This window comes from Mustela putorius, unplaced genomic scaffold (assembly GCF_011764305.1).
Source record: "Mustela putorius furo isolate JIRA1106 unplaced genomic scaffold, ASM1176430v1.1 tig00004007_pilon_pilon_pilon, whole genome shotgun sequence".
NCBI lineage: Eukaryota > Metazoa > Chordata > Mammalia > Carnivora > Mustelidae > Mustela > Mustela putorius.
This window is the reverse complement of record NW_025422145.1, coordinates 5,696,667-5,720,138: the sequence shown is the minus strand read 5'-3', so window position 1 is coordinate 5,720,138 and position 23,472 is coordinate 5,696,667. Positions and strand designations below refer to the sequence as shown.

At 53.3% G+C, this 23,472-nt stretch overlaps 1 protein-coding gene across 5 annotated transcripts in view; it reads left to right on the top strand.

Moving 5' to 3' along the window:
- SNX29 (sorting nexin 29) overlaps positions 1-23,472 on the top strand; it is a 476,556-nt gene that overhangs the window by 311,071 nt on the left and 142,013 nt on the right. For all 5 annotated transcript variants that reach the window (XM_045072007.1, XM_045072011.1, XM_045072010.1 and 2 more), the window contains one exon: positions 648-764. In XM_045072007.1, coding sequence (XP_044927942.1) covers positions 648-764 — 117 coding nt within the window. The remainder of the gene's footprint in view (positions 1-647; positions 765-23,472) is intronic.

Below are 23,472 nucleotides of genomic sequence, written 5' to 3'. Positions count from 1 at the left end.
AGAGCCAGGTCCCCGGAGTCAGCCCTCCATTGGCGGTATGACCTTGAGCTAGCTGCTGCTCTGACGTCGTTGCCCTTGTGTAAGGCAGGAATACTAGCACCTGCCTCAGGAGCAGCATCTTGAAGATGCGGGGAGCACTCGGAAGGGATGTCCCTGGCAAAGATGAGGCGGTGACCGAGGGCTCATTATGCCGCTGCAGCAGGCTCTGTCACCATCACTGTCACCATTGCCATGAGGCTCTGGCTCTGTGTTCTCAGTTTGCAGAACCGAGGTCCTGAGGAACAGAAGCATGCCATTAGCTGAGTAATTCTTGGCAAGCACAACTCAGATGAGGAAGAGAGCCTTTGCTAGAGAAGTGTCCATGAAGGATAAAAACCGAAGGCCCCAAATGGCCTGGTAGGGTCCTCTCCTGACCATGAACTTCAGACCATTGGTTCTATAGTATTCACATCAACCCAGTCACAGATATATTTGGCCTAGAGCCAGGTTTGCACAGTTCATAGGTAAGCAGTGTTGTGTCTCCCACCTGGACAGCTTCCTGCAGCCTCGCTGATGACTGGCAGCCCTGGAGAAGGTGGCTCCCATGCCTGGGGGTGGGGCGCGGGTCTGTCCTCTGAGCCTCACCGTGTTTTGCTTGTGTGTTCCAGGTGGCGGAGATGCACGGCGAGCTGATTGAGTTCAACGAGCGCCTGCACAGGGCCCTGGTGGCCAAGGAGGCCCTCGTGTCCCAGATGAGGCAGGAGCTCATTGACCTTCGGGGACCGGTGAGTGCTCCCACCTGGGAAGGTCCCCGACTCGCTCTTCTACCTGTTTTCCGCAGTCACACTGTTAAGTTTGCTCAGTGCTGGCAATGTCAAGGGGACCGAAAGAGTGAGCTGTCAGGTACCCACCTTCCAGATTTTGCATGCATTAACCTTCTCTGCGCTGGGTTTGCTTTGGGCGGGAACGGGAAGAACAAACACGACGATACCAGTTCTGTTAGGAGCCTCCCCTTTGCGATGTTTCATGCCCCACCACGTCCCATCGTCAATATTCTGAAATCTGTGTATAGCCTTCTCCTTCCTGTTTTTATATTCACTACTTAAATTTCCCTGAGCAGCAGGCTTGGATTTTGGGTAACCTGTACTAACGTAATGGTTACTCATGTTGTAACTGTTACTGACGTAGTGCTACCTGTTTGTATCTCCCTGACCCTTGTTTTTAAGTCAGTATTGTGGTTTGAGGACTGTCTCACACAGATCTAGTAGAGGATTTTAACACTGTAGCTCCCTTCATTCTTCGGGTCCCTTAGGCTGGTCCCCCGTATCTGTGGTTCCACTTGCCACGATCTGGAAGCCGATGACCCTCCTTCTGACGACTTGTCAGAAGGTCATCGTTAGCTGACCGCTGCGTGACAATGCCTCCGTCACTCACCTCCGTCTCCTCATGTCGGCGTTGTGTCCTCTCTCATCACCACGAGCAAGGATGGAGAACAGAGGACAGTAAGATATTTTGGAGACAGGCCGCATTCACATCTTGCATTACATATATTGTTAAAATTATTCTATTCGCTGTTGTTGCTGATCTCTTAGGTGCCGAATTTACAAAGTAAACTTTGTCATAGGCATCACATAAAGGAGAAAGCAGGTTGTACGTAGGGCTCAGGGCCGTCCACAGCTTCAGGCATCCACTTGTTGGGGTTGTTCTCTGCTTTCTATAGATGTTCAGCAGCACCCCTGATTTCTACCCACTAGAGGCCAGTAGCATCCCACGCCGTGACAACATCCAAGAATGTCTCCAGGCATTGCCAGCCGTTCCCTGAGCAGCGGGGCAAACCCCCATGGTTGGCGGCGGGGGGGGGGGGGAATGGGGGGGGAGTCTGGTCTCGTTCATTCAGTTCCTTGACTCTTGAGTTCCGTCTTGAAGGAAGTACCATGATAAGCGAAACCCAGTCCCATTTTAATGGATAGTCAGGTTGTTCACATAATTTTGCTTTTGCAAGCCCTGATGCTGAGAGCATTTCATCCTCTTCTAGGGTTTATAATACCTTCTTCATTTCGAAGGATTCTTGTGTGCTGTGTCAGATGCCCACAGATGAAAGAATCTTACGCAGATTCGTCAAGTAGAGCTGTCCTCGGTGATTGTCTTGTTTGTGTGACCGCACCTGCCTCTCCCCTCTGTGTTGTTTTCATTCAGATACTAGACGTTACTTCCTCTATAGACCACTCTGTATAGATCTTAAAATCTTTAAAAAAAAAAAAAAGGAAACCATAAATATATCACCATCTCTCCATTACCCTCCATTCTTTTATACCATCGGATATCTGTGCTCAAACTTCTTACTGTTCCATAACTTTTTATAGTTTCTTAAAGATTAGGATCCACGTGAGGTCCGTGTGTTGTCATTGGTTATGTCTTTTGTGTTTTGTGTTTCATTTTAACACGTTGTTCTGACTTGAGTAAAACAGAGGCTGAAATGTAGCATCCTAGCCAGTCTTCAGTGCGAGGTGGTGTGGCCTTAGGTGTGACCCGCATCACCCCTCCATCTCCTGAAGCTTGTCCTCTGCCCCTGATGTCCCGTTGCTCCCTCCTCCGACCCCTGTCACAAAGCAGAGCGCTCGCTGATGTTTCCGTCCGTGCGTCGCGCCCTCCTCCGGCTCTCCTTCCGCTCTCTTTCTTGCCGCGTGCTTGTGGGAGACCCTGGGTCATGTCCCCACCCGGAACTGGCTGATGGCATCTCACTGCCTTCTTTTCACGCCCCGTGGTTGCTTGTGTCTTCTTGGATTGGCACTTGGCATCGGGGGGCTGGGATGGAGCTTTAATTCTCCTGTGAACATCGCTGTCTCTGGGGCGGTGTTTCTCTTGGGAAGCGCACGAGCTCTGCCGGTCTCTTGCCCATCGTGGCGGTCCCGTACTAGCCCTTCCTGCATCCGCTGCACGGTGGTTCCCTTGACACCTGTGCCCGAGGGCGAGCTCGCTGAGCTGCGCGGGACGGTATTTTAAGCGTTACTGAGCTTTACTTGTTTTTTGTTTTTGTTTTTTCTTTTTAAATACCTGTTTCTGATTCCTCTGTCAGCATGCAGGGGTTCCTGCCAACACTTAGACATCCCTACCGACACTTCTGGGTGTGAGGCGGGTTTTAACTTGTGTTTCTCTCATCGCGAGTGAAGCGGACCACCTTGCCGTTGGCCAGCTCGTTATTTCGGTTCCCACCTCTGTGATTTGCTGCCTGCTCCTGTTTCCTGTCGGGTTGCAAGTGTTTTCTTGCCGATTTCTAGAGGTTTTTTACCTGTCTTTTTATTTATGCATGTTTTGAATATTCCACCAGACTATGAATTATTTGCAGCCTTTTAATAAAAGGGGGACATTTTGTGGAAAAGGAGAGAATCATTAAATGAAACCCCATCATCACTCAGTTCTGGCAGTAATCAACTCCGGGCCGTTCCTGACTCATCCTTACTGGGGTCAGCCCCTTCCCATCTCAGATTATTGGGACGCATATCCAAGTTGCATTATTTCCTCATAAATATTTCAGTATTTATCACTAAAAGATATTTACAGTACCATCATCCTACCTAAAGAGTTAACGATGATTCCTTAATATTCTCAAATGTCCCATCAGTGTTTGGTGTTCTTCATTTGTCTCAAAATTTTTTTTTATTTGTGCTCAGCAGGGTTTTAGCGCTGTGCAAACAGTGCAGTTGGGTGATAATCTTTTCAGCTTCCTAATTGGTACCGTACCCTCCATTGTCCTCCTCCTCCTGTTTCTGCTAATATGGAAAAACCTGGCCTTTTGAACTGTTTTCCTATGTAGTATTCTGTTGGCTGCAGCCCCATGGTAATCCTTACCATGTTCCTCTGTCCTTTGCCTTTCCTTTGAATTGCTCATTAGCTGTAGAATCCGGATGCGAGTAGGTATTTTGGGCAGGGGTGGGGGTACCTTGCCCTCACAGGTGGTGGTGTGTACTTCCTTTATGTGACATCAGCATGTGACTGTCACCGCCTGTGCTTACCGCCCTGTGGTGCAGTCCCCGACTGAGTTGGTTTCTGTCACCCCTCACATGTCCAAAATGTGTACAAGAGCTTGGTAGATTTCTTTCATTAGGGAGAAACGCATCTTCCTAAGAAGGAAGCACATTTCCTAAGTACCTGTTTTGCACGAAGAACCCTCCATGGGAGTTATTTCATCTTCGTCTTAAAGCTTGACTGAGGCTTGGAGAGGTCCCGAATCTTCCAGACAGATGATGGAGCTGGAGTCAAACTCTGCTTGTCCACAAAGTCTGTTTTCCTTCTCCAGTTCTGCCGGCTCTGGGGGGCTGGGGAGAACAGGTATGGGTGGGTTCCCTTGGGTTACGCATTGCCCTTCCAGGCAAGGTCCCGAGGGCCCCTCTCTGTGTCCTTCCCAGCTGTGTCTCGTGTAACAGACTTGGGCAGTGTGGCTTCTCACTTTCCTGCCATCTGTGGCCCCTCGCTGAGAAGGGACAGTGGGGCAGCAGGAACGGGGAACTCGCTGTGCTGACTTGTGTTTCGGTCTGTGAGTAGACCTGGTGTTGGGGGCGGGCAAGTGGCTCCTTTGTGTCTGCCTCCTGGCATACTCCAAGGCCCGCCTTACCCGAGCGGGACTTGTTGGCAGGCGAGGACCAAGGACTGGTCCCGTTCCTGAAGATAGGTTCAGTGTGGACCCTGGAGGAGTGCCTGTGTGTCCTCTCTGCTGGAGGGAGGTCAGTGACTCCTGGCAGATGTGTTTCCAGAAAGTGCCTTCAGTGTGGCATTCTCCTTCCGGGCGATGAAAACAGTGAACCAGCAGTTCCAAGTCAACAACTCCTGTTTTAATAGGTTGCATGTATTGAGCTCTGCCCCAAATTGAAATACTTTTAAGGTTTTAGTGCTCCATTTAATCATCCGTGACCCTGGAGGTAATTGCTATTATGATACTCTTTCGGGTAAGAGAAAACTGAGGCTCTGATATGGATTAACTCAGCCAAGGTCCTACAGTGAGATCTGACAGATCTGTGTGCCTTCTAGGACTGGAGTTTTCTTTACACAGTTGCAACTTGGAAAATTTTGGACATTTGACAAATCTTGGTAGACCCGTGCTAAAAAGCCAAGTAACCTAAAAGAGCTTGTAATGAAAAGTGCGTGAATCTCTCTCCTATCGCTGGCCCCCAGGAATTCCCCCGAGAGTCAGTAATGACCCCTAGTGTTGGGTTTGTCTTTCCAGAAATGAGGGATGCCGGAGTGAGTTGTGTACACGTTCCCAAATGTTTTAGTAACCAGGTGCCTGTTCTAGTTACTGTTTGGAATACAACTCCCCCCTCCTCTTCCAGTTAACAATGTAGTTAAGACATTTTTAAATTTTATTTTACATACAGGTCCACCTCATTCTTTTAAAGAGCTACACTGTGTTCCTTTGAACTGGCAATCCAGTAATTTATTTAACCAGACCCCTGTTGATGGATACTTAGTTTCTCATTCTTATTTTTATGATAACGGGGAGCATGACATGAAATCCTGCATTTGGATTAGAAGGTTGTCTGGCAGTCCGTGGGACTCCGATCAGCTGGGTGAAGCCCCAGAGATCATGCCTTGGGAGATTTCCAGGGTCCTGGAGAGGATGATCACCACCTTCCATTCTCCTCCACCTATTGGAGGAAACCCTTCGGCGGGGCGGTGGGGGAGCCAGCATCCATCGCCAGCTCACGATTTATCAAGTTCCCAACAGTGTGTCAGGTGTGCACTGGGTCTTCATGCTCATTCTAATGTCACTTAATTTTGAAGAGAAGCCTGTGACAAATGGGGGTGTTACTGTCTTCTATAGATATGGTAACTGGGGGACACCGGGTGGCTCAGTGGGTAAGTGTCTACTTTCAGCTCCGGTCATGATCTCAGGGTCCTGGGATGGAGTCCTGCATGGGGCTTGGAACCTCCTTCTCTCTCTGCCTGCCACTCCCCCTGCTTGTGTGCTCTTTCTCTCTCTCTGGCAAAAATAAAGTCTAAAAGAAAACTATACGGCAGATGAGACAGAAGGGTTGAGGCTCCCGCCATGCCTCATTGTGGTATACCACATTGATTGTTACCTGTCTTCTCTGCTCCATGAGAGCAAATTCTCTGTCTCCTACGCCCTTGGAAGCCCAGTGATTCCTGTGCTGGGCGCGAGGTAAGGTGGGCTGGCTCCCTGAGTAGAGAATTGGGCGAATGAATGAAAGTTGCAGGTAGGAGGTGGTCGAATCCAGATTTTTCCTGGGCCCCTTTGACATGCAGGCTTACCTTCTCTCGGCCAGGCCACCCTCCTTTTGCTTCGAGTCTGGATGCCCTTAAGGACAGTGACATTCCTTCACACAGAGGCAGCCCTGACCGTCATCCTTCCCCGCAGGCAGGTTGTGATGGCCACAGGGAGGAGAGAGGAAAGTGGTCATTAAGGACCTGAAGGCTGTGGGAACGGCATGCCATTTGGTCAGTGAGCCCCAGAGGACACCTTGACCTTGTCATCATTGCCTCGGGCCCTTCTGCTTAGCTCCCCAGAGTCAAACAGCAGGGGCCAAAGACGGAGGAAGTTGGAAGCTGGGTTTCAGTTCTGGAGGCTTCTCTTCGTGAGAGGCATGTGTTAGGGAATCTCAGCCTCTCCTCCCTTCGTTTCCATGGGGTCTGGCTCTCTGCTGCCCCCGGGTTAGACTTCCTCCCACACCACCCTGGTGTTGGAGGGCCTCGGGGGCAGCACAGAGTCAGCTTTATTTGGAAACTTCTGTTTGCTCTTCTCTGAAGTGGGGAGTAGTGCGGCACCCCTGGGGACTGAGCCGGAGACCGCTGAGGCAGGGCCCGGGCGTTTTCATCTCCGAGCGCACAGCGCCTGGCGGCACGGCGCACCCAGTAGGTTCTCCGTGACTGCGCGGCTTCATCCGCGCAGAGCCCGAGAGCACTGCATGGACCAAATCATTTTTTGCAAAGATAGGAGCCAGGACATGGTTTGCTCGCAGTGCTATCTTTTTGTGATATTACAGACTTCTAAGCCAAGTCACTTATTTTAAGAATGAGTTTGGGATTAGGGGTTGAAGTTTTTTCATTTTCTTTTTTTGAATGTAAGTATTTTTAGGACTCTGCTCATTATTCTTTCTCCCCCTCTGGTGTAAGATGTGAATGAGTGCCGGAGTTTTTTTCTCTCTTTCTTTTCTTTTTTTTTCCTTGAGCAGGATTTGATTACAGCCCTGAGAATTCTCTGGGAGCACAGCTCCTGCTTTGAATAATAAATGGAGACAGAGAAATAGAACCTTGTAAGATTGTAAGGCAGGGAGGTCAATTAAAGTCCTCAGCGGGGAGAGCTGAAGGCCAAGCGACTCATTACCTGCGAGTTTGTCCCCGCTCGGGAAGCAAACTTGGTCTCACTTTACATAATTGAAGCTGGATTCCTCTTTGTTTCTGCCCCCATGGTGGGTCTCTGTTTCTCTGTCCCAAGCACCCTTAAATTGAATCCCCTCTCCTGAGGCGGAAGAAATGACTGTGGGGTCTGACTCCAGGATGTGTGACGTCACTGCCCCCGTTCCCCCTGTCCCCGGCTCCCTGCACCCCATTACTGCTCTCTTACCCGTACCCTCTCTGTCTGTTTGGAGAGGGGACTCCCCCTTGGTTAGCCATTGACCTTGTGCTTGGCGCTCCTGTGCGTTTGTATCCTCTGCGCCTGAAGGATGCAGGTTTTCCGCCCAGCTAACAGCAGGGGGCGGGGTGGGGGTGCTGGGGTGGGCAGAGAGGTATCATGACAGCCCGGGGCACGTGGCTCCGTGGTAGCCCCAAATGCGGACCCCATCCTTTGTCTTTTTTTAATACCATGCCGCTCACTCTTTTATTTTATTTTACTTTTTTCCTTTTGTTCGTTTCAAACAAAATGTGGTGTCTGTTGTGCTCTAGGCCAACACACTGGGTGGTTTTAAAGACTGCCCATTCCTCTGTGGTTGAAGCTCTCACACATTGCCACTGCCTTCCTGCAAAATGGATCTCTGCCTTTCTTGTCTCCCCGTCTCACTTTGTACATCAAAGTGGTTTTCTTTTTTTAAGCCTCCTAATCCGTTCATCCTGATATCAAAAGGGCTCTTTTGGAAACTTGGAATCGAGAGGAGGCAGTTTCCCAAAAGTAGAACAATGATTCAGAGGGTGTGCAGAGTTGGTGCCTATAGGAAAGGGGGGCATGGTGATGGAATTACCTTGAAAAATGTTAGCCTAGAGCATGTTCCGTGGGTTTCTCTGCTGTAGCACTTCTCACCATGGGGCCTCCTAGCTCTCCAAAGGGGGTAGACAGAACATGCGCTATATGCGTTATTTCCTAGCATTATTTCCCCAAAGAGCATCTTTGCCAAGATGTTTTTGGAGGAATGCATTTGGGAAGGTTAGGGCCACTTTACCCTCGTACTAGCTAGCGAGGGGATCATGGATGTATGGTTTGTCTCATGGGACTTCCCAGGCAAGGAGTCCCCAGGGACTGGAGGGGAGGCGGTGATGCCTGTGGCTGTGGGGTGCAGCGGGCTGGCTCTGACTCGCCTTCCACGTACCCCCAGCTGGCCAGGCCCTTGGCCACATGAGCTGCACCGTAGCGGGGACACCCACGGCCTCCTCCACGGTGGCCCTCCAAGAGCAGGTGGTCCTCGCTCTTGCTCTCCTGTTCTGTCCGTTCCCTCTCCAGCCCCCCTCTCTGCTCCTTCTTCTGTCCATTGTGCTTCTCTCTCTCTGTTCCTGTGCCTGTGTCTGCTGCTCTGCCGGCTTCTCCCTCTCCCTCTCTGCTCCTCTCTTTGTCCCTCGGCCTCTGCCTTTTTCTGCAGCTGTCTTTCTCTGCCCCTTCCCATGTGTGCCTTGGTCTCTGTCTGCCTGCCTGTCTCGTGCCTGTGCCTGAACCTTTGTCTGCAGCTGGCTCGCTCTGTCTCTGCCTTCCCTGCTCCTTCCCACGTGTTCTCCTCCCGTGAGCACTCACGTTGCTGCGTGGCATGGAGAAGCTCGCTGTCCGTCACTTCTGTCTTGACAAACATTCCACTTCCTCTTCCTCGGCCAACTGGTGTGGTTTGCCCAGGGCCCCCGTGAAGCGACTTGCCTTAGAATCAAGTTCCCTGAAAGCCTGTGTGAGCTCTCCCCTCTTGGCTGCAGCCCTCCCAAGCCCCTGTTGAGCCCCTAATCGGTCTTTCCATGGCTCTTGGGGTGTCAGCGTTTGTCACACTCTCTTACCACTTTGTGCTGAACTTTGTTACACCTGGAGACCGCTAGCTTCCCTGAGACAGGGGCCCCGTGTTCCTCTCCCTCTTCTCGGGCTCGTGCATGGTGTCCCTCCTGGTGCATGTGGTGTGTAAATCTGACCTGTGGTTTCCATGGTAACACTGTTAACCAGGAACCTTGATTATCCATTAAGGTGCCTTCCTGGCTCCTACTGGATAACAGACTTGGTCTTAATCCTTGCTCTAAGCTGCTTGGTGTTTCCACGGGACACCTTCCTCTCCTGTGGAAATGACTGAGCCAGTGGGAGAGGAAGACAAGTAATTTAAAATTCAGGGGCGAGATGGATGGAAAAAAAAAAAAAACCTCATCCGAAGTTTTTTAATATGGCATACTTTGAAATGAAATGCTTCCTGGGACTTTCTTGGTATCGTTAAAGCCTTCAGAGGGAGTGATCTCATTTGGGGGCTGATGCTATTTAAGTAGAGAAGCTTAATAAGAAATATATTTTTCAGCTGGGTGGCACTTGCAGAATATCTAATGATCAAGTACCAAATTGTCTGCAGCCCCACAGCAGCTCTAAACATCGTGTCCCAAATTATAAGAGGCTTTTAAATTCAGTACTTGGACCATCAGTGTTTTAATCGTCTACCGTCTTGAAGGAGATTATTTTTAAAAGTGCCATTTAAGAGAGGCTACTAAAAATATGTCTCACATAGAGGCTTAGCTTAGAAATGTTAGTTTTTTGACACAAAATCATCCAGAAAGATGCTTGCAGAACCTGCTTTAGACCTCTCTGGGCCCCAGAATAAAAGCCCCTATTGGAGCCCAGCATCTCTGTCCCAGGCAAATACCCTGAGTGAACACGTGCTCCTTGCTCTTAAAGCAGAGGGCCCTCCAGACGGCCAGTCTGTCTCCCCTGACGTGCTAGGGTTAAAAACTGGGCCCTGCATTGTGGCTGGCTATTTTGTCCCCATGGGTGGTTGGGTTTCATGGGGGAGCCCCAGAGGCTCCAGCTGACGGTTCGGGCGGTTAGCGCCTGCCTACCCAGGGCTTATGGGTGCAGAACTTTGAAAATACATTTTCATGAAGATAAGAGTTTTGTGTCTGTTGGCAGATGCAGCATGTGCAAGCTTTGCCCCAAAGTGGGTCTCATATTGATGCAGATAGGAAACACTGGCGAGGTACAAAACAGTCCAGATTGATACACCTCGTGCTCTGTGATGATTTCAGCTGTGCATTGAGAAGGGGAGTGGTGTCCCTGGCTTCGGCTGCTTTCGGTTGCTCACGTGCGGTCTGGCTGGCTTACACAGAATGTGGCCACGTGGCAGGGCTGTGGTGGACATGCAAGATGCGGGCTCTGCCCTTGGGAAGGTCAAAGACGAGAATCTGTTTTACCTGATTTGCATCTCTCTGGTTTGACTGCTTTGTGGTTTGGTTGGAGATCGAGGTCTAGATGGGATAACTTGGGCACCTTTCCTGGCCCTGATTCTGAAGGAAGAGAAGTCAAGGTCAGGAGGCAGTGGCAGGCGGTGGCAGCCAGGATGCTCTGGCGCCCACGGGACCTGTGCCCTCTTTTATTTACCAGCAAGCCCTTCCTGAGATGAGCCCGTTCTTCCGTGTTTGTTTTCACGTGACCCAGATGCTCATGTTCGGGCGAACCAAAGTTCTGTGCTCAAGACCACACACAATGTTGGTGCCAGCAGCACCCATTCTGATTTATGTCTTAAGGTAGCTGTGATCTCACTCCACCGTCCGTGGAAGCGGCTCCCAGGCTACACTTGGGCTTCTCCGGGGCGGGGGGTGGGTAGCAACCTGCAGACCCTGTGTTGCTTTATTCCCGACAACTGTGTGTGTGTGTGTGTGTGTGTGTGTGTGTGTGAAAGATTTTATTTATTTATTTGTCAGAGAGAGAGAGAGAGAGTGCACACAAGCAGGCAGAGTGGCAGGGAGAGGCAGAAAGAGAAGCAGGCTCCCTGCTGAGCAGAGAGCCCAATGCAGGACTCCATCTCAGGACCCTGGGATCATGACCTGAGCCGAAGGCAGCGGCTTAACCCGCTGAGCCACCCAGGCCCCTCCATTGTGTGTTTTATTGACTCGTAAGTTCTCAGGATCATGTCATTAGCATGGAAGAGGGGTTCCTGTGATCGAGGCACCCAGCGGCGTGCTGTGATTGATCTGTGGACCTGGGTCTGGGCTGGGACTTCCATCCCACGTGGTTAGACCATGGCTAGCACTGTCTGGACCGCTTTTTGTCATCCTTGAAACATAGACAGCTCTGACCTGTTCCGTTCTGTCACTCCCGTGTCTTACTAGTCTTTCCCATCAAGACAAACCCATTGATCCCTAACTTAATCCTGTTTCTGCTAAGTTAACACACACAGTATTTCTAAGGGTACATAACCACAGGATAATAATTGTACAAACCCTGTCACTAGATCAATTATATGTACTTATTCCTTAATTTAATAAATTTCCCTCTGTGCTTCTGATTAGTTCTAACTTCTTTTCTAATTGCATGTGACTTTCTCCTTTTTTAAAAAAACCTTCTTTCCAATTTTTATAATCTTTTTCTTTCTTTCTTTCCTTTTTTTTTTTTTTTTTAATAAAGGCCCATCTCCATTTCTTGTCTCCTGGCCCTTTATAAACTCAGGGCTGCTGCATTGGGCAGTAAGCAGTTTAAACTCAGGGGCATCTAGGTATCAGAATGACCTTACAGTTTCCTCTGGAAGCTTTCCCCATCTTATTCAAGTAGATTTATGTTCTTCCACAAAAACAAAATACTGTTTTTCTTGTAGGATTCATAGAAATGGAGTCCCTGGCTGGTTGTTTTGTGGGATCGAGAGTATTTTTTGCCCAGATATGTTGTGGTGTCTCTCTTCTGGGATACCAGCAGATTACGTGATTGGATTGGAACAGATGCATCTTGGTTAAAGGGATCCCTGATGAATTGGGAAAAAGTGGAACTGCTGGCTCCGTTAGTCTGTTCTTCTGGAAATGACCTCTTCTTGAAGGACAGGCGCCATCTTGGCCTTGCCCACCATGTTCCTGAGCCCCTCTGCCATGGGGACTGCAGAGTGGCTGATCTTACTTTGAAGGAAAATGATCTTATCCACCAGGATTCAAATGGTTTTCTACCAGATACTCAAAAACTTGTGCACACCAACATGAGTGGTTGTGGTTTGAGGTGTGCCTTGTGTTGTCAGTTGGACATTGAAGATCTGACTTGGCCGAAGTTTCTGATGACATTGGAAAAGCCCAAGTCCCCCCTTGGATTTTTTTTCCCCTTGGGAAAGTGGTTTTCTTCTCTTCTGGCTGTCCTGGGAGTATCCCTCCCTTTGACAGCATGTGTGTGTGCACCTCTCCTGGGCATCATCTCCCTTCCATCACAGCAAGGCCCACGACCATCTGTCACGCCCAGCACCCTGACACGGTGCTGATGTCTCTTTCAGCTTTGTTGTAAAAAGAATCTGGCAGATGCCGAAGCAGCACCTGACTCTCACCTCCTTCCTCGCCGCTGACTGTTGGCTCTTGGCTCACGGAGCTCTGCCCCTGCATTTATGTGCACCTGCTCTTCAGACTCTGTGCCCTGCCTTGCTTCTCTACCTTCTGTCTTTCAGAAGACATGCTTCTAATTTTTTTTTTCTAACTTACATAAACAAGAATATATTTGGGAAAGAAATGAAATAATACAGACGTAAACTGTATGTTGAAGAGAGGACAGGATACAAGTGTCCCTCTCCTAGAGATCTTTCTAGGAGGTGGCTTGTCTCGGTCCTTCCAGATGCACTATGCGTTTACACAAAGACAGAGGTATATTCATGAAGCTTCCCTATTTCTGACATTTGGCTGAGACATGGCTTTCTCTACTCATGAACATGACTTGGCGTCTCCTTCCTTCCTGCTCTTTTAGATCTTTCCCTGGGGGTCCAGCTTGTTTTCCAGCCCTTTGTGGCCCTGTCAGGACTGAGTTGTTTTTATCCGTGACCCCCTCTGAATTCCTGTAATCCTTCTTTCCCCACCGGGCCACCGATTGTGTGTCTGCCTTTCTGGTGCCCTCCTCCGTTTATGAGTTGGTTCTGTTGAACTCGACCCAGTTAAGTTTTCTGCAGCTGGACGCAAGTTGGTTGGGCAGTGGAGGGGACCCAGAGACAGCTCACATGCATTTGTGATGGAGTGTGATGATGTGTGACAGGTGGTTGGCTCCCGAGACACATTGGTTGAATGAATGTGTGAACAAGAGACGGAGTTCTATAGAAAGGCCTTGGTAGTAGCGCAGTGATGGGTTAAGTGATTGATGGGGCTGGTAGGGAGGGCTTCAGAGGGGAAATGGTGGAGTTGGGGTTTGAAGGATGAGTAGGAGTTGGTCAGGAGGACGGGCCTGGTAGGCAGAGGGCTTGCTGGTGTAGTTAGCATGGTTCCTTTATACGTATTATGCACCGGTTTGGTGGGGAGTGTCTTCCTACTTTGGCATCAGATGATGAAGTCCTTAAAAAAAAAGGAATGGTGGTTATACTCCAGCTTACAACAGTAGGTAACATTTATTGAGTATTTAGTATATACCAGATTCTTTCCTAAGTATTTCATGTGCGGCAGTCTGCCCACAAAGGTAGGTACTCTCGTGTCCATTTTAGGGACGAGGAAACTAAGGCACCAGTACAAGAGGTACTGCCGCCCAGTGCTTGTGAGCAGGAGGTGACGGGGTAGATAAGCAGCGTTCTTTTCCAGTCTTCACATGCTCGTCTGGAAACGGGACTGGGGGTGCCCACCAGAGAGAGTTGTATGAGGTTTAAATTAGATGAGCTACTGTATCTTAATTATCCACAGTAGGGGGTCAGATGCCGTCTCATCGTGCTTCCATAAAATAGCACCCCCGTGCTTTCTTCTTCCCAGCACTGACCGCTAGCTGGCACGGAGGTGCTGGTGCGCTGTCTCCCTCCTTCATCCTTTTCTGCGCGCCTGTGTCCCCAGTGCCAGGTGCAGACTGTGGGACACTTGCTGCACGAATGACTGGGTGTTCCCACTTCTCCCTGGAGTGGCCTGTGCATGGGTGCCTAGAAAATACTGGGTGAACGTGACCGACACTACACAGTCTGTGCCAGTTCCAGACGCCGGCGAGGGACCACGCGTGTCGGTGTCAGAAGACGATCAACATTGCTGTTTTCTTTTTTTATTTGCTGTCATGTGTAAGGAGCTATCATATGTCTCCCGCCCCTGATTTTCCTGATGTCTCGATTTAAACGGTTTCCAATTTGAGTATGAGATTTTTCGTCCGTCACAGAGAGAACTCGTGCTTTCCTTGGGGGCTGTCAGAAGAAGCCAGAGCTTTGTTGGAGAAATAGTTGTTGGGAGAGCCGGGGCTGGCTGGAGGAGACGGGCCCCCTCCGTCCCGGGCCGGCGTGGAGAATACCGCCTCTTCCCCTGCCTGCTGGTCTTGGTTGTGCCCACCCCCCCGATCCAGTGTGGGGGACTCCTCGCTGATGGGTTCTGTAGAAAGGCCATGGTAGTAGCATGTCCGCATTCCCTGGGTGTCAGGCCCCCGGAGGGCCCAGGCTGTCCCCTGGGCCCTCCGTCTGTATTAGGGAGGGAACCCCGTGTGAGACACCCACCCCATGACCCAGGGGTGTCTGAGGCTCAGAGGTCCGGTGATCTTGTGAAGGAGTCCCCTGGGGAGGACTGCCCAGAGAGGAGCCTCGGCATGGTCCTTGGATCCACACTCCCACGGTGGGGTTCTGTGGTCCTGCTGTTGGGCAGGGCCATTTCCGGTGGCTCGAGTCAGGTGTTAAGCTCAGCGGGCCTGCAAGGGAGGGGAGTTGTTTTCTTTTTAGGGGGTTGGGGGGCACTTTCAGCAGCACTGGTGCAGCTTTCCTGCCTTTGTCACTCTGGGGTCCCTACCACGGTAGCTGTGGGCCTTGGGTCAGGGTGCTGGTCAGCCACTGTAGCTGGAAGTCTTGAGGCCGTGGTTGCGCCCCCCAGGCCGGCTGGAGGGGAGCCTCTGGACTGGGGCCAGGGCCTCCCAAGGGAGTGTAACACAGGCCATGTTCAGAACCACAAACACATCGAGTGTCCTACAGTTCTGCACCCGTTGGCTCCGTTTTGCTTTCTGTGTATAGCCGGTAGCGCTGGTCTGCTGTTTGCTGGAGTGGATCCATTTTTAAGTAAATCTTCTAAGTCAAATAGGTACGTTGATTTAAGACAGAACATTGGTAAACACCAGTGCAAGTGGTGGATGGATGGAGCCCCCCAGCCTGGAGCTGGGCTGCCGTGCGTGATGCCCCCGGGATTGACCACAGTCTCAGCGTGTGAGGGCCCGGGACAGCAGCTCCCATAGGCCCTTCCAGGCTGACTTGGCGGTGTTCCAGCTCTTCCTTAAGGGACAGCACCAGCAGCAAATAGCGCCCACAGCTCACCAGCCCATTTGTTCAGGGATTGTCCTGGTTCTTTTATTTCTGCGTAACAAATTGCTACAAACCTTAGTGGCAGAAACAACTTTCTGAAATAACCGTCCTGACGATCTTATGGTTGCTGTGGGTCCAGAAGCCTCTGGCTCCCAGGCCGCAGTCAGGACGGTGGCTGGGTCTGCAGGCTGCTCAAGGCCCGGCCGGGGCAGGCTCTGCTGCCTCGCTCACCTGCCTGGTTCTTGCACGGACGCCTCCACTCCTCGAGGCCACTCAGTGTGGGAGCTTCAGCTCCTCTTGGGCTGTTGGCTAGAGGCCCCCTCTTTTCTTTCTACCTGATTTCATGGCAGCCGTTTGCTCAATCAGAGTGAGCAAGCCGTGAACGCAGAAGAGACCGGCAGGGGCAGAGGAGCTGACCTCCGGAGGCGGCACCTCATCGCTTCGACCCCCCCCCCCCCAAGTAGGGCAGGCCACCGGGGATCTCAGTGCACTCAGGGCAAGGGGACCACACCAGGGCAGGAAGGCCGGGAGATGGGGACCACCGGGAAGTATTGGAGAAGGCTGCTTAGCACCGGGGACTGGCCCAGCACATGTGCTCCTTCACCTGGCTGTCCCCTCGCGGGCACCATGGGGGAGGCTCTCGTCAGTCCAGCGCCGGGAGAAGCTACACCGCTTCTGAGCAATCCTGGGCTGTTTTGTGGACAAACAGGATCTTATAACTGGTTCTGGTTTACTCTACGGTCACGATGCATCAGAGTCAAAATTACTGCTTCTCTCGAGTCAATGGTATAGAAAAAAGCAGTCGAGTGTGTAGGAATGTGTGGTATGGGACTTCTGTGGCAGGGCTTGACTTCTGTTCAGGACTTCTGTACCAGGGCTGTACTTGGGCCTCCCTGGTCCGGCCCTCGAGCCCTCCTGTCGCCCCTCCTCCAGGGCTGTACTTGGGCCTCCGTGGTCCGGCCCTCGAGCCCTCCTGTCGCCCCTCCTCCAGGGCTGTACTTGGGCCTCCGTGGTCCGGCCCTCGAGCCCTCCTGTCGCCCCTCCTCCAGGGCTGTACTTGGGCCTCCCTGGTCCGGCCCTCGAGCCCTCCTGTCGCCCCTCCTCCAGGGCTGTACTTGGGCCTCCGTGGTCCGGCCCTCGAGCCCTCCTGTCGCCCCTCCTCCAGGGCTGTACTTGGGCCTCCGTGGTCCGGCCCTCGAGCCCTCCTGTCGCCCCTCCTCCAGGGCTGTACTTGGGCCTCCCTGGTCCGGCCCTCGAGCCCTCCTGTCGCCCCTCCTCCAGGGCTGTACTTGGGCCTCCGTGGTCCGGCCCTCGAGCCCTCCTGTCGCCCCTCCTCCAGGGCTGTACTTGGGCCTCCGTGGTCCGGCCCTCGAGCCCTCCTGTCGCCCCTCCTCCAGGGCTGTACTTGGGCCTCCCTGGTCCGGCCCTCGAGCCCTCCTGTCGCCCCTCCTCCAGGGCTGTACTTGGGCCTCCGTGGTCCGGCCCTCGAGCCCTCCTGTCGCCCCTCCTCCAGGGCTGTACTTGGGCCTCCGTGGTCCGGCCCTCGAGCCCTCCTGTCGCCCCTCCTCCAGGGCTGTACTTGGGCCTCCGTGGTCCGGCCCTCGAGCCCTCCTGTCGCCCCTCCTCCAGGGCTGTACTTGGGCCTCCGTGGTCCGGCCCTCGAGCCCTCCTGTCTCTCCCCTCCATCTTTGTTGCTTGCTGTATCCTACCCCCTTGGAAGTAGTCTCCCGCCTGTGACTTCCCCCGTATGGGGGTTGGGGGAGCCAGGTGCGTGGGATGTGGCCGTGCTTTAGGGCAGAATGTGGGCTTCTGAGACACAGAGGTGACCAGCTGCTCTGTTCTGGTGCCTGCGGTTTCCAGCCAGGAGCCCTGTGGGCCCGGCTGGCAGGGAGAGCCCCATGCTGGCTGGCCAGGAGGGTAGGCACAGCTCCTCAGAGCCTGAGGAACAAGGGCCAAGGCTTCCCGTGTTCCCACGCCTCTCTGCTTCAGTAACAGCATGGTTTCGGACAAGGTGTGTCCCCTCTTTGAGCCTCAGTTTTCCCATCCATAAAATAGGGGTGGGTGTGTAGGATTCAAGAGTATGCTGGGTTATGTTGCAGTGACAAACAGCTCCAAACCGTCAACACAGAAAACAAAATAGTATGTCCCATTCGCATTACGTGTCCCTTCTGGGGGGCCTGGGCTTCTGCCGTCTCTTCACCTTCCACACCCAGACCCAGATGGAGGGGGAGGAGCAAGAGAGCCAGGCCACGCACACTCTGTCTCCAAGCCCCCACCCAGGTAGGACACACATTGCTTCTCTGACATTGCAGTGGCAAGGTAAGTCCCCCAGATGCATCTCATCACAGGTGGAAGCGGGAGTGTGGCCTCGCCAGGCATCTGGAAAGAGCAGAGTTCTTTGTGGGTGACCCTGGTGACCTCCAGAGGTGGCACCTTCCTTCTCAGAACAGTTGTGAGGATTCCATCAAATGGTATGTGCTGAGCTCGAAAGCCTGGCGCCTCCTTAGTGCTCCCGGGCAGTGACGCCCGGACATGGTCATGGCCGTGACTGCGTTGCTGATCACAGAAGTCCAGCTTATCCGGGGGCCCATGGATGAAAAGCCTTTGTCTTCGTGACCTGGTCCTTCAGTGCCTGTGTTGGGAGGATTTGGGGTTCCCGAGTCCCGGGTACTGTGCTTTGAACTGGGAATCAGGGGTGACCCTGCCGTGGTCTGTGTCCCCAGCCAGCTCCCAGGCCCTCCGTGGCAGCAGGGGCGGAGGGAGTTCCTTTGGGTTTTCCTCGTTAGGGCCGGACCTTCGTAGGAAGGCAGACAGAATAAAAGAAATGCTGGAACCTGGAAGGGGCCATTGTCTCTGTATCAGGGTGCTTTCAATGAGAGAAGCCCAGACCCTGAGCCGAACCAGGGTCAGCAGAGCAAGGACGTGAGCTGTCAGGTAACTGAAGAGCTTCGAGCCTGGGAAGCGGTGGTGCCGGGCTGCTCACCCCCCCAGCCGCCGTGAAGAGAGAGAATGCGACTCTGTCCAGTGTGGCCCCCCGAGCCCCCTGCATTCTCTCCGATGAAAGCGACTTTGTGCATGGACCAGTGTTGAGCCAGGCACTAGCACCACGAGGACAGAGTCTGTGGATGGAGCTGAGGTACTCGGTGCTCATCCTGGGGCTCATTCCGCACACAGCTCGCGGTAAGGGGGTACCCCAGGCTGCCAACAGCCACGGTCTCCCCCTCTATCTTGCCCCTTTGTTTCCTTGGGGCAAAAACAAAGCCCAGCACAGAGAAGTGACCTGGCTGCTGTCACCAGCGTGTGAGAAGCAGAGTTGGGGGCGGCTGTGGGTACGGGGCTGTGCGCCCTTGCTGCTTTGACGTACCTCCAAATGCATCCTTGCGAAAAGTCGTCCACTTCAGAGGGTGTTGGGGAAACATCCCATGTTGCAAAATGGGATCGTAAAATGGCTTTTAAATGGCCCCGTGCCTGGCGTCTGTTCATTAGCAAAACTTCATTATTTACTGCCTATTGATACAAGACAGATTGAAAATCAGGCTGATTTCTCGCTGGCAGCCCTGCTCCTTGTGTTCGATCTCTGTGGTGACAGTTTGGGGCTCTAATTGAGGGTTTCGCTGATTGGCTTCCTCAGTCATCAGCGCCGGCGAGTGGGCGCTGCCCAGTGGTGATGAGGCCATTGTGTAGCTGGTTGTGGGAGGCACTGGTGTGTGTTGGGGGAGGGAGGGGTGAGGTTTCCAGAAGGTGCTGTTCTGGAGTTCTGGCTAGTCTCCAGCGTTGACCATCACAGGGCAGGCTGTCCAGGAGGCGGGTTCTGGAATGTGCTGTTTTGGTGTTGGTAGACAGAGAGCTCAGTTTCAGTTCGTTCTCACTTTCCGTTCTCAGTGCCGTAATCCCTGGAGTCCTGCAGCCTGGACTTTGAGGGCTTGTCAGATGCCTCAGCTGTTCTCTGGGACTGATGTGCTTACCCCCCCTGCCCCACCCCCTCCCTCCCACCCATCTGGCATTTCCCAGAGCTGACAGCACAGCGGGCCGGCTTGGGTGAGCTGAGGAAGTGATTTGCTGCTGTAGTCATCCTGTTCCTCGTGGACGAGTATGTCTTCCAGCCAGCCCCCACCCCCAGCTTCTGAAAGGGCTGTCCCTAGCAGCAGATGACACCGGGACCCTCTCTTGCGTATTCCTTCAGGCGCTACTTGGGAGCGCTGCGTCTGGGTTGGGCCTCGGGAGATGACAGGGCAGGATTCAGTTCCTGTCACGGACGTCGTGGGGAGCCTGGCAGGGCGCACATATCCACCTCCTTGGTGGTGATGGAATGTGAGGCTGGAGAGGCCCAGGCTCTGGGCGGGATGGCAGGGTGGCGGGTGCAAGCTTGGGCCTGTCTCACCCCACGGCCGTGCTCTTTGGGGACGGTATCCTACCCTGCTGTGGACTCCGGAGCCCACACTACCTGGTTCCCTCCCAGCTCTGCCGCTTACAGCCCTGAGCCCTTATGCAAATCAGGTCGCCTCTCAGAACCCGCTTCCCTATCTGTACGTGACGTGTGTCACACAGAGCCTGGCACGGAGCAGTACAGAGCAGATACCCCCTACCCCAACATGTGACACAGGACCACAAGTCTGGTGACTTGCGACAACACAACACATGCTTGTCCTCTCACAGTCATGGAGGCCAGAAACCAGAAAGCAAGGTGTCGGTACCAGCGGGCCTTGCTCACTCTGGAGGCTCAGTGGAGTGGGGGCGTCCTTCCTCGATGGGGCTGGCATCTGGCGCTGAAGGGGCAGCTGGCTCTCCTGTCCCTGCTCTTCATCCCTTCGGCTCTGCACGGAGCCCCTCAACCTGCGGCCATCACATTGCTGTCCGGTCGGGCAGCTGTGGTGCTGCCAGTAATGTTGCGGTTCTCGGTCAAATGCTATCCACGGGGCTCCTGGAGCACGCAGTTGGTTAAGCGTCTGACTCTTGGTTTCAGCTCAGTTGTGATCTCAGGGTCATGAGATCAAGCCCCGCGTCAGTCTCTGTGCTCAGCGTGGAGCCTGCCTGGGATTTTCTCTTCTCTACCCCTCTCCCTGCTCGCTTTCTCTCTCTGTCTCCAATCTTTAAAAAAAAACCCACCACTCAGGAAGTGGGGGCTGCTTTAAAATCAAGGGAAACCATGAGGCTATAAGGAATGGAAAACGCATGGGTCCATTTGTAGCCCGGGATACATCGTTCCCGAACATGTGGCAAATGCAGATGCCGGCTCACTGTAAATGACAGAGATGAAGGCTGAGAAAGAAAACAAAAGCCTTTGTTCCAGAAGCAAGGACAAGGCAAAGAAAAGGGAGCAGTGCCTGGGTGTGCATTCGGAGGCTGGAGAAGGGGTCACTCGGGCCCTCCGTGCCCTGGCACCTGTGGGGGAAGGCGGGTGGTGTCGGGTCTCTGCTGCTCACCGCAGGGCTGAGGGGCTCTGAGGGGCAGGGACCTGGGAGAAAGCCGGCTGCCTGCTGGAGCATCCCAGCCTCTCCACGTTGTGTTTGCGGTGGCTGCTGAGCAGGCGTCAAGATGTCCCAGAGAGAGGAGACAGGGTGGCTTCTGGATCCTGATCAAACATAAACTAAAGGGGCAACTGTAAAGCACGGAGCCGCCTGCACCTGCCTTCCTGCTGTCCTAGTGCGGGGGGCAGGGCGGACAGTGTGGGGTGGCGGGGGGAGCAGTGGCCGTTCCTGAGCTCTTACTAAGCCGCATGGGCAGCATGCTGGGCAGCTTGCAGACCTGACTAGGTTGTGAGCGCTGGCCCCATTTTATAGACAAGGAACCCGAGGCATAAGGAGTCACTGTTAGTACATGGCGAGACCCAGGACCTCCTGACCTTAAGACACCAGGCTCTCTGTCTTTCCCTGAGGACCTCTGCAGCCAAAGTCATCAGTACAGAGCAGATACCCCCCTACCCCAACCTACCCCAGCGGCCTGAAGCAGCATCCAGGTTGTGGCTTTCTTACTGGTAAGCTGCAGAAATCAAAACCCTGCAAGAGTCCTGGGAGGAAACCGTCCGGAGCCATTGCGCTTTGATTGGAGAGGGAGCACGCCTGCTCATCTGCAGACGTAATCATTGCACTTGAAATGGTGAAAAACCATCCATGTGTGTTGTTAGCAGACAGCGCAGGCCATCCCGTGGTCTGAGGGCCTGAGTGACCCCTTCTCCAGCCTGATCTGGGCCTCCTCTTGTTCTTCAGACTCTGGACCTCATCTCACGAGGCTGTGGGACTCAAACATTTCTTCCTCCCCACCAGGAAGAACTGAATGTTACCCTGAAATCACCCATAATTTTTCTGTAGCTGCTCCGCCGTCCGTTGGAGCAGGAGTTGGCCAAGTTTCTCCGTAAATGACCTCCAGCTCGTACGTGTTTGAGGAATTGGGGCCACGCTGTGGTTGTCGTGTACCCTCAGCTCTGTGGATGGAATATGAAAGAGCCGCGGGTGATAAATGTTGTGTACATTTCCCTGTGTTCAGTGAAAATCCATTCACAGAAGCAGATGGATTCGGTCCCTGGGCCATGGTTTGCTGACCCCTGAGTAGAGTAGGCAAGGGGCTGAGTTCAGGGCTGGAGATGCTCACGTGGAGGGTGTCCCCAGTGACACCCTTACCCTTGCATGCGCACGGGCTGGGGGATGTCCTGTTTGCAAGGAGACGGTATTGGAGGCGACAGACAGGACGGGTTCCTTCCGTTTGCTTGGCAATCTGATGTCTCCAGCAGGGCAGCCCTGATGGACCCACATCTGTTCCCGTCGGTGGTAAGAATTGCTTAGACCTGTGGCTTAAACATCCGTCATACCTTTTCCTGTTATTAAATGCTGTGTGGCAGCCCCTAGCAGGGTGCCGACTGGACATTGTGGTTGGCAGGCACTTTGGGAGATCCTACATGGGCGCCCCTCTTAGACCGTGGTCCCAGGGAGAGTGGCTCTGGATGCTAAGGTTCGCACAAACCCCAGATGGCTTTGGTGTAAATGCTGTTGCTGCAGAAAGGGGTGTGGGGGCAGGGGAGCCTGTGGCCATGAAGCTCTGGAGACGGCTACTCAAATCCCAGGAACCTTCCAGAAGCCAGTAAGAACCCCGTGCGTGGTGCGAGGTGGTAGGAGCCTGCAGCTAAGAGACACAGCCCCTGCAGGGCCGTTCCTTCCTCCTCAGGCCTCTTGGTCCTCGTCTGTAGCAGGAGTGAGCTTGGGTTAGTTGGTGCTCGTGGTGACGGGCCTCTGTCTTTCCCTAGAGTTTGGCTGAGGATTCTTGAGAATTGCTTCACATCTTGGTAAGCTAAGCCTGGAGACACCGGAGACCGTTGTCGATTTGTACTTGCCCACATCTGTGGGTGGATAGGCTGTGGGCAGAGAGGTTGGCAAATCCCCTCGTGTGTGCCGTCGAGATGGGGTGTGTGTGTCTGTGAGAAGTGCGCGGGTCCTGGCTCTCCCCGCTCGCTTCCTTCCCAGGCACTGCTTTGCAGCCGGAGGGACTAAGCAACAAGCCAGCTAGCCCGGGCTCTCCCCTGCTTACCTCCCCTCGGGGGCTTCTCGCTGTTTGCGGAAGGACCAGAGTCCCGCTGTTTTCCCTTGTTGCTTCAGCCTCCTGTCCAGCAACCTCCCTCCACGAAACTTGGCCCTGTCTGCCTCCCAGACGCCGTAGCTGTCCCTTTCTTCTCCACGGACTTGCACACCATAACAGTGTTGGTAGATTGTCTGAAGACAGTCTCCCCTGCTGGAGTGGATGCCACGTGAGCCCCAGGCTTTCTGTCTCCCATTGGCTGCCGCCCCCCTGGAGCCAAGGTGTCTGACCCTTAAGAGGAACTTCGTACAGTTTGTGGACTCAGTGTCTGGGCAGCTGGAAGGTGTTTGCCTCCATGGGCTGGAGCAGTTGGCTCACTTGTGGGGCAGAGTCTGCTGGGTCC